Here is a 10,655-nt window from a genome sequence, read left to right on the forward strand (position 1 = left end):
AACCCGTGCGGCGTTTTGAGTTGAATTTCGAACTCCCCTCATCAGATTGGCGTCTTTCCATTAGGGAGTTGTTGTATTATTGCTCTCTTTTACTTTGCTTCTGGCGAGGTGGCCGGCCGGCAGTTTGATGAGTACTGAGTCGAGAGGAAATAATTTTGCCGTGATATACGGACCTTGGTCCTCCGCTCAACCTTTTTTGTGTCAAGCCTTCTTCTTTTTTGTTCCTGGTGGGCGTTGTTCTCTATCATTGTTTTCTGCAATTTCAAGTCTTGTCGTGAATCTCTACTCGGTAGCCTGACGCTTGTTGTGTGTTCTGGGGCATTTTTACATGTTCAATTCTGGCGTTTTGTTCCGACAGTGATCTTTGACGGCATTTTTTTTCATAATCTGTTTGTTACGCGATCACATTGTCTTAGACATCAGATTGAGTTTTGTTTAGATGAGAAGCAATGGTTCTGGGGGTCTGTTTAAGTTGTTTTCTTGCGATTTTTAACACCCGCCTCAGCTTGGGCCTAGATTGAATTCCCCATTTTTTGGCCCTCGTTTACTGATTTCAGAACATCTAGATGGAGTTTTTGACTTTTTTCCATTATTGGTGGTCAGTTTGTCAAGTCTTGCTTTTTTACCACCGACATCATCACGAATTGGACGATATTTGGAAACTTTGTGCCATGAGAAAGAAAGAAAGAAAGAAAGAAAAATAAGTCTCCATTCAATGGCAAGCATGCTGGCGCTAGAGGATGTGGTTTTTTTGTTTCCGTCTACAGGATTAGATGGCTGGCAAATTTGCGCGTCTTATTCGCATGGGTGTTTGCTTTTTTGCAAATTCGCATCTCTCATTTAAAAAAGGAGATTGCTGACACGACATGTTTCTTTTCCTTTGTTTGGGAGGAACGAGAACTTGCATGGTCTCGGGGTGATGTGAAGCGCCGGTTAAGTTGTTAGATTGATGGGATACACGATCTTGACGATTCGTATGTATGTACATTTAGCTTTTTGGTCGCTAGTCGGCCGCCTTGGCGTGAGCACCGTCAGGGTTGAGGTAATGAGAGCCGGTCACCTCAATGGGTTCGTGTGTGAAGTGTCTTGTCATGTGGTGTTGTAAAAGTGAGTTGTATCTTACCATTTCCAAGCGTCTTCACGAATGGAAGTTGATCAGTTTGGGTAAGAGTATAATTTGATTCGGCATCGCTCTTCATTATCAATGCCCGTCACACTATTAGTATCATTATCCTGTTTTATAGCCAAACTCCTTGCAGCAGTGTAATCCATCCCTATCGCAAATCATCTGGCATGACAGGTTCCACATCCGACCTCACCGACGCATTGTAAAGAATCTCCCAATCTTTGCATCGTCGCTCGTCCATGCCATCAATATACGGATCCCCATCGTCAGACAGTTTGGGCTGCTCAATTGTCGCATCAGCCATACACAGCAGCGACTACCAAAAGTTAGCACCATGCTCAAAGTTGTCTTCATGATTACCCACCTGTCGCAAATAGTCAAAGCAGTGCAAGGCATAGCCCTTATCATGATCCAACGGGTCAGACTCCTTAGGCCTGACCGGCAGCTCTCCCCGAGTGGGATCCTTCAAAACCGCAATAATCTGATGCAGATACTGCATCTCCGATCGAAGCATCGCCAGGCAATGCAGCTGGTGGAACATTGCGATCCCCAATTTATGCGTCTTGTTCCTTTCGTGCGCGAGCGTAAAGTACCCTCCGTTGGGGGGCAGCGCCTCGTGCCAGAGGTGGTCATGCTGGTGGCTTAGGTTCTTGTACGCGTCGTGCTCGGCGAACTGGACTATCTTGGAAGATGTCTGTAGCGCGTGAAGATCTGCTGGGACGAGCGAAGTGTTGGACGGTGATGGTTTGTGGTGTGTTGTGAATTGCGATAGGGGGAGGAGCATGAAGTAGGTGAAGAGGGAGAAGCTGATGACGAGCGTGGAGAAGAGAGATAGTAAGAAGGCGTAGTGTTGGCGGGCTGTGGACTTGGGCAGCGGTGCCATGATGGCATTGGGGAGAGGATGAGATATTGAATGATATGAATGTATTTTCTGTGCGAAATATCAATTGATCCTTTGACTTGTTTGTTTGGGGGAAGATGTGGATGAGGGAAGACGTCTCTTGCTTTGATCACGTCAAGTCGAGTCTGGTGTTCTTGCCGAGTGACTGGTGTCAGGACAATACCCTTTGCTGGAATGCATGTCATCAAGTGCTACAAGGCACTACTTGTTCTTTTTCTAGCTTGGAAATGAATTGTCTTCATTCCGGCAAATGGCACATGGTCTGTCATCTCCCTGGCATGCGACTTGCGAGTGTCAAATCTGAATTAAGGGATGCCGATGCTGATGCCAGATGCACATCCGCGGCAGTACCTACTGCTGTGCTGTGCGTCGACCACGGCGCTTAATTGACATCTGCGAACTTCATAGCGATTGTCAGTAACCGAGGCGTCTGACTAAGTTTTCTTCACCGGCAGCAGAGCTCGTGCCTCGAGGAATGGTGGATTCGAACATCATGTTCCTATCGGACACCCTTTCGAGATGTCTCACCCAGCAGCTCTGACCAGCGCCAAATTCACATTCCTGCTTACCTAGGTAGTTAATGCGCTAATGAATTAAGTGGCAAAGATGAGGAAATTTTGGTCAACGGCCTCTTGGGATTTGTAGATCTGGAAATTCGGCTACGCTTCTACAGACTCTGCCGCTGGGGACGCCAAGTCTCTAGATGGTGTGTAAGTGGGATGGTGATGGCTGCATACTTATAAGTCGCATCGCTCCGTGAATGAGAGCAACACAAACGCCAAAGCTGTCAAATTGCTGACGCCTAGACATAAAGGCCAGCAGCGACCTGTGGTGGTTTTATGTTAGGGTAAGGAACTAGAATTACAGTTCAGAGCTCAAGTATTGTAGAGTACGTGCGGCATCTTACTCAATTTCAGTTGCAAAAGATATAAAACGCGAACAGAATGAATCACAGAACTTTCATATTTATTCAAGTCGCTACTGTGCATTGTCAAGGCATCATAAACAGCCTGCCATCGGGTTACGCTCGACGCTGCAACACCATTGTTTACTTGTGAACAACTATGGCACTATTTCTCAGCAAATTAAGTTGCCATCATTGCCAGCACAAAAGCCGCAGCTACAGAAAGAAGCTGAACACCAGCTTGAGAAGCGCCGCCGATAGGAATAGTCGTTGGGCTCTGGCTTCCCGTTGGAGTCACTCCCACCGTGGTAGTCACCTTGCACGGCGTGCTGCACGGCACAGTGACGGTTGTGTTGCCCCCAGACGTTGGGATAGAAGTAGATTTAGAAGTCTGCGATTCCGTGTGACCTAGTTGACGAGTTAGCACAGGCTGTCACATGTTCGATCAGCAACAACATACTCTGTTCACTGCTAGTGCAGGTTCCGCTTGACGAATCTGAACTAGTTGGCTTCGTAACAGTAGATGAGGTCGTCGATGAAGTACCCGTCTTGGTGCCCGTTGAGCTTGTCGTGCCTGTAGTAGTCTTCGTCGAAGTTGTTGTTGTAGTTGTGGTGGTTGTTTCTTTGCAATCGACAACTGCGATGGAGAACTGGGAGCTTCGGGCGTAGATATCAGATGTATTTGCGCCATTGACAGCAAACCTATAAACATGTCAATAACTCAACCTAGACTCATTCAGCTCTACGTCTGCTTACAGCTGGTATGCGCCGCTGGAAGGAATATCACAGGGAATCCGCACGCTCACGGCACCAGTAGACGTAGCAACACCACCAGCAAGCAACTTATTCACGGCAGGAGTCTGAGCCGCGCCGTTCCAAAGATACAAATCAAATTTGGCGGGATCGCTAGCAGAATGACTCCAAGTTACGGTTACGCCTGACCCAGTCGCAGGGTGACCAGGGTTGTTGATCTGAAGAGCCCATGCAAGCGGCAGCAAGCCGAGGGCAAACAAAACGAGTGAAGGCATCGTGAAAGAATTAAACTTCAAAAATAAGCATTCAAGGTGGAGAGTCCCTAGAACAAAGGCGATAGCATCAGGCTATACCGCACATATTAATACATTGGGAACCAAGTCACTTCGTTATGTTATTCTGCCAACCCTGTCATCACGTTAAATGGCACCATTCACCAGCCGTAATCTCAGATGCCTTGTATGGGACGCCACCACGTGCGTGCATTACACGATATACGGGTTACCATAATTTTGACCATCCTGGCCTAGCGACCTCGTATAGATGCCATACCTGTCAAGGCTGAGTGATGGAATTGGCTGGTTGTGATCATGCTGGATAATACGATAACGATAGTTTGTCTGGCTCATGATAAGATCGGTCGGATTGGTCGCCGAGATGTGAAGTGGTGAACTGGTTTGCCTTGGTGCAGGCAATACACAATTCTCGTGAGGTGGTGTAGATGGCATCAAGTGGTTGTCCAAACCAGCAGGACATATGTCGATAAGGATGATTCCGGTAGCTGAGTACACCTACGAGAAACAAGTCACGCGTCCCAAAGTTCGTATTGTCTTGATCCTGTCGCTGGATTTGGATACGGCTGAGAGTCCCTGTCGCATTGATGACATTGGCGTTTCGGATTCGTTAAGTGTTGGTTCATTCTTAATTGAGGCACGAGTTTTCTTATCTGTTTGTAACATGGAAGAACAGCACAATGATGGGACAGACACACACTCACACTCATTTCTCAAATCACCATCGATTTGCAGTTGCACATGGAGAGTAATAAGAACGCTGGTAATACACGCCTATGAAATAGTACGCAAGGAAAACGACGGTAATAAATACAAGGATAGCTTTTTGACTTGGGAAGATTATCCACCTGGCCGTTACCATTAGCCTCATAAAACCCTCATTCCCAAAGTCATGGTCATTTGCAGAAAATCGTGGTCTAGACTCTTCATTGCAGACTGGCAAGCATCTAGCCTGCTCCTGTCTTTCAGTATCCATCGATGCAAAACCTTTTTTCCCTCTTCGCACAATTACGACCCCGACATGACTTGTTTCCAAGATCTAGTGCCCACGCCGTCTACTCAAAGAGAAAATAAAGAAAACAATCTACAAGGAGAAGGTAGATGATCCCAGCTCAAGATCTAGCAGCATAAAACAAGTGCTAGTTAAAGCGAAAATTAGGTCAGTGCGAGGCCAGGGATAGCGTGCGTCTGGTACGCTATGCCGTCCTCGCTTGTAATTTATTTGCAAGACATCAAGGAAATCCTCATCCTCAGTCTCATATCCTAAGAAAATTCACATCCGAGATGCTTCGATGCCTCTTGTGGCCGTTGCCGACTTCGCTAGACGCTTTTCGCTTCGCAGAAACAGACTCCAACGGACTGCGTGTCATATCGCTCGCATGCTTCTTTTGTCGCCGAATCGGGGTCAAGGGAATGCCTGCCGTATCAAAGCGATCCGACTTGAGGCCCCTGATGGCGGAATAATTGTACGGCCCGCTAAAGGCCAGCGAATCTTGAGTTGCCTTATTACTCAAGATCAACTGCTGATTGATTTGGTTGCGTCGAAAGGCACCAACAGTGTCCGAGTTGAGATGTGACAGCAAGTCTCGTTCGCTGGAGGCTGTCGCAGGTCTCAAGGGTGTAGAAGAAGGCTCCCAGGTGCCATCATTGCCCTCTTCGCCAGAAGAGTCACCATCATCCCACGTGATAAAGTCGCTAATGTCGAGCTTCTTCTCGGCTTCGTCTTCCTCTCCGTGATGACTTGCTGATGAGCTTTCATCAGCAGTGCCAGCCTCGGAAGGGAATGGGAAGAAGGCTTCAGCGGGTCCCATGGTCTGAGGGTTGACAAAGTCTCCAAATGTGTTGGATGAGAACATTGCACTGAGCATCATGTTGGCCGAGTTACTGAGTATCGGGGACGACTGTTCTTCCAGTGGCCACTGGAAATTGAATTGCTCAGGGGAGAGGTCAAGTTGGCGCCGACGATGTGGTGTGAAGATCATCATCTTTCGCGTGTGAGGGTTCAGCACCGCAATCGGTTTCTTGTCGGAACGGTCAAGATTGAATCGCCCAACACGGGGTTGACCACGCTCAGTTTTGATTGGTGAGGGAACATCCGAGTCAGAAATTTCACTCATAGGCACAGAAGGACGGCGAGTCTTTCTGCGGATTGGGGGTTCAGGGACGTCTTCCTCAGTAGTGTCACCATCAGCTGGCAAAAGGCAACGTTAGCAATACAAAACAAAAACCAGCGGCGTGTCCCGCAATTGCCAGGACTCACTTTCGTATCCATCAAGTTCCAGAGGCTCTTCAAAGGCGGGAGTGAACTTGGAGGGAGAAGTATCGATCTGAGGCACTCTGGGCGTAGCAGTTGGGGTCTCATCATCGGAAATCTCACGAATGACTTCCTCAGCATCCGAGTCGTCGGCGTTTTGCAACTCATACTGGCCATTGTAGTCCCAAAACGAGCCCGACCCGGACGATTCATCTGGGTCATGTTCTATTTCACGGCGAAATGCCGGGTCTAGGGAGGTTTGTGAAACAAAAATGTCGGGAAACAAGTCACCATGGTCATCATCATCGTCCGTGTCGGTAGAATCAGATTCGCTAGACGGAACAGCAAAACGCACATGGCGTTCGACGGCAGCATCAGAGCCGAATGCTTGGTCATGGAAGAAGTCGGATGCTTGACTTTCGTCGACCTCGGAAACAATACCAGCCCAGCTGGTGCTTTCATCGGCATCCGGGTCTACGACAGGATGACTGTACTCATAATCGTCGTCGTCGTCCTCATCATCGTCATCGTCGTCGTCCTGGTTATCGTCGTCATTGTCACTGCCAGGTTGCGGTCGAGGAGACTGGGAAGGCTTTGCCTCAATCAGAATATTTCTCTCCTCGACCGCATCGACATCGTCCTCGTCATCGTCAGACGAGTCGCTAATTTCTTCAACGGCTGAGTAGCCATCATCGTCGGAAAGGTCAAATGAGGACGAGGTGTCAGAGCCCCTTCGCTTGGACGCCTTTTTGGCAGTCTTGGCAGGGTACTTTTGCCTTATGTTGCGGGACATAACTGATAACGGCAACTTGTAATCGGTGTTTGTATAATCGATTCGGTTAAAGGGTGAAGTATGTCGGTTGATTGCAACCTTTTTTGGTGGTAGATAAACTCTGAAGTCGATCGGTGGGTAAATATTGATTCTGATGTCTCTGAAGAGCTCGGTCGCTCTAATCTTGGTATAGACAGAAAGAAAAGGTGGTCGTTGGTATGGTGAACACAAAAGTTCACATGAAGAAGATCAGAGTATATGGAGGTAATAATGAAATGTATGGATGAGAGAGAATAAGCCTAAAGGTTGTTGGGGTCGGAGGAGGGAGGAGAAGAGACAAAATCGTATTTGGATGAAAGTGCCCTGTCGAAACGGGCTAATGGCAGGATCTATTATTTCAGATACAGACTCTCGGGAGAACCGCTTGTTTCAATTCGGTGATTCGATTTATCTTTCACGGCTCAAGAGCGTGAAAGCCTGCTATAGGAACTTGATCGTCGTAGGATTGTGGTTGAAAGACTCGGAGAACTGCTGGACTGCGGACCACTGGGAAAAGGCGGTGGTCCGCAGTGGGCGTTTACAGCTCAGCGACGGCCGAAGGCATCTTGACACGACGAAAGTTCCGGAAGTGAGTTTGATCTGTTGAATGCTATTATAGGGCGACTTCGTTGTCTCAAGAGGGGTGATTGATGTGTTGATGGCACAAGAGAGGAGAGAAAGGGAAAAGCCAAGGGGAGCCGGCAGTAGAGAGAAATAGTCGATTCCCAAACTTTTCTTGCAATGGTGGGGTCTTGCGTCTGATTGGACCACCAGGCAGGGGTGGGCGGCGGGCACAGGCGCTAGGTCAAATCGGGGGAAGAACGGGGACACGATGGGGCGCTCAGAGGCAGTAAAAGCGTCAACTGGAAGGAAGGTGCAGCCCAAGTGCAGCGGATTGCAGCAGGAGAAGGAGCAGCGTCACCGTCACCGCTCTTTGCACTTCAGAAAGTTACTTTGCAATAACATTTGAGCAGTCATGATGTTTTATCATGGCAGATACCAGCGATTCCAAGCTCAAACATACACATTGGACATTTTTCACAGCACTAACTGGACTTGATAGGCCGTTTTTCCAAGACCGCGAACAATCCGAGCACATTACTCGCTTAACTTCAGCCTGGCTACAGAGCAGTGGTCACTACAATTTATTGCAACTTCATCGACACGCAGAAGACGTTTCATCAGACGCGTGGATGGGTCCAGGCCAGGCGAGACACCCGAACCCTGACGCAATGCAGCCGGGGACAATGCCCAGTCAACAGTGAAGGCAGACTTGTCGATTTTAGGGCCGTTTGGGCAATGAATGGTCCCTAACTAGTCTGAGCAAAGCACATCTGAGCAGCACACTATTCACATCCGGTTGAACTCAAAGACATTTGGTGCAAAGATATAGTTCTGTATCTTGCCCATTGGAGCACATTCTGGAGAGTCATAAGTTCAAAGTCCATCAGAACACAGTATGCAGGTGAACAAGCGGGGGGCGGCACATCATTATCAGCTCTCTCTCGTGTCGGTGAACAGACGGAAACATTCTTTGTCCCAGATGCCATGGGACCCCGGCAAGATCAATTGCGTCCAATTTGCATATCCTCGCTTTGATGTGCGTAACAATCTCATGTCTAACACATTATTGACGTTTGTTGTCTTGCAAATTTGTCCCAAAAGGTCAAGCCAACATATTCCTGAGTCGTTGGACCCTGACGGGGATAACCGCGTACTCAATTTTTTTTTTTGGTCTCGTTGCCTCCTCTAAAAGACCCAACCTCAAATCGGCGGCGCAAGACTCTCGGCAACTTGGTTACTACTCCACCTGCGAAACTGGGTCCTATTTCTCTCCAGTTGTCATTCGACTTTGTTTTCTTCTCCTCTTCGCCTAGCCGACCTGGAGGCGAAATGTTGGACGGAGTAGATGATGCCACCTGGCGGAGCTTATTTTGTCATGATCATCAGTCAGGGGGTCCGTAGTGCTTCCCGGAGCCTTTCATCCTACTGATGGCCGCCAATCGTTGACTACGTTTTTGGGTCTCCTCTACAAACTGAAAAAATGACGATGCCAATCAGATGTAACAATTTATTGCCTTCGTGGGTATCGATTTGTACCAGGGATCATCACAAGACTGATGCCAGAATGTCCTCGCTCACAAAAGATCAAGTGTGATCAAATAATGCCAAGTGGCTGTGAATTGTCAAGGACCCTAGATATCAAATACAGGGGTTTGAACAGAACCCGAACCATAGCCTGGGCCTGTCTTTCGCCAGCTCGTCTGACCATGTCCGTTATGCATACCAACCTATCAGTACTTTCAGCTTAGAGAGAATGGACCCGAGGACGTCAAATGCGCTGGCCAGGTTAGGCAGCATTCATTCACAAGTGTGCTGAAGTCCAAAAACACAGCGAAAGAAGGTTAGGCGCCATGCTTTCCCCGTCGAGACATAGGAGCCCAATGAGGTCTGAAATTGGTCAAGCAGATAATCTGCACATGGTCTTGTAACTCCGTTCTCCGAATAAAGTTCATTCATGTGTTGTTGGACATGACTGAACACGACTTGTTTGGTCAGACTTTATTGCCTGGACCGTGTGTCGAGTCACAGCGCCATCATGATAGAGTCATACCACATTTGGCCAGCGCCAGTTATGGTTCCTCCCGTCCCTCCTTGATACATAGCGGCCATGCCTCAGGCTCTTTCTGCCGGCCTTTGTCGTTGATGGCTTTTTTTCTGTTGAACAATGTTCAAAGAAAAGGGAGAGAGCGTGTCCGGGCATGGCATTACACTGAACGATGAGGCACAAGATCAACCGGGTGGCTTACGCTTTCGTCAAACAGATGACTCTGCCCTCATGTTTACCAACTTTTTTCGACTCTTTGTGACTCAGGGAGTCGTTGCCCGCAATTCATTCTCTCCCTCATTGGTCGAGCGCCTAGCTAGTTTGACTGTGGTGTCGATGTGTGTCTTACGAGTTGCATCATTTGTCCACACCAAAACTTGGCTTGCAGCTCCCTGGCGCCGAGTAAACTGTAACGAGGCCCTGCATGTGGCAATCTAGGTGTTGTGTCCTCGATCGTGTGTCAAGATCACTTGTCAGAGAGCACAACTCGACATGTGCCGTTTTGAGTTGACTACCCCGTTGCGCAAGTTACCAACTTGTGAACATGAACTCATCACATTGCACAAGACATTCGATAATATTCACAGACGTGGTACAGCGGAGCCTCAGCCACCAGTAAAATGAGAACAAAAAACTTTTTGCCAGATTTTCCTTTGAATTGCCTGCCAGGAGGGCCCAGCTCTCCACTTCCCATGACGGAGCTGGTCTTTTCAGGGTTCGATGATCGGGTCTGTGGTATTTGTCCAATGAACTGAGAGGTGGGGGTGTCCGTGTCTCAAACGCCACATCTAGTCAAGCCATTTTGATTTCTGTGGCAGTCCGTCTCGTGCTGATGAGGGACGTAATTGGTGAGAACTTATTGGACAATTCGGGGCAATACTAGATTCTTTGGTCATTGCGAGGGGTAGTATGCGTAGGGTAGACCGGCCTTCATCTGACTTCAAGGTAGGCAAAATAGTTAGTAGGTGGAAGTCTGGCAGCCTAGGCGAGGTCGCGATATCTGGG

At 48.3% G+C, this 10,655-nt stretch overlaps 3 protein-coding genes across 3 annotated transcripts; all 3 read right to left on the bottom strand.

The window, feature by feature from the left end:
- Positions 1-1,274: 1,274 nt before the first annotated feature.
- Positions 1,275-2,009, bottom strand: VFPPC_10239 (hypothetical protein; the record flags this gene model as incomplete). Its single annotated transcript, XM_018288640.1, has 2 exons — positions 1,275-1,442; positions 1,491-2,009. The coding sequence occupies 2 exons, from the start codon at positions 2,007-2,009 to the stop codon at positions 1,275-1,277; spliced, it is 687 nt and encodes a 228-aa protein (XP_018137264.1).
- Positions 2,010-3,112: 1,103 nt separating this feature from the next.
- VFPPC_10238 (cell wall beta-glucan synthesis) lies at positions 3,113-3,959 on the bottom strand (the record flags this gene model as incomplete). Its single annotated transcript, XM_018288639.1, has 3 exons — positions 3,113-3,339; positions 3,392-3,633; positions 3,688-3,959. The coding sequence occupies 3 exons, from the start codon at positions 3,957-3,959 to the stop codon at positions 3,113-3,115; spliced, it is 741 nt and encodes a 246-aa protein (XP_018137263.1).
- A 1,274-nt stretch (positions 3,960-5,233) lies between these two features.
- Positions 5,234-7,024, bottom strand: VFPPC_10237 (amidase; the record flags this gene model as incomplete). Its single annotated transcript, XM_018288638.1, has 2 exons — positions 5,234-6,168; positions 6,238-7,024. The coding sequence occupies 2 exons, from the start codon at positions 7,022-7,024 to the stop codon at positions 5,234-5,236; spliced, it is 1,722 nt and encodes a 573-aa protein (XP_018137262.1).
- Between the last annotated feature and the right edge of the window lie 3,631 nt (positions 7,025-10,655).

This window comes from Pochonia chlamydosporia (assembly GCF_001653235.2).
Source record: "Pochonia chlamydosporia 170 chromosome Unknown PCv3seq00010, whole genome shotgun sequence".
In the NCBI taxonomy this organism is placed as follows: domain Eukaryota; kingdom Fungi; phylum Ascomycota; class Sordariomycetes; order Hypocreales; family Clavicipitaceae; genus Pochonia; species Pochonia chlamydosporia.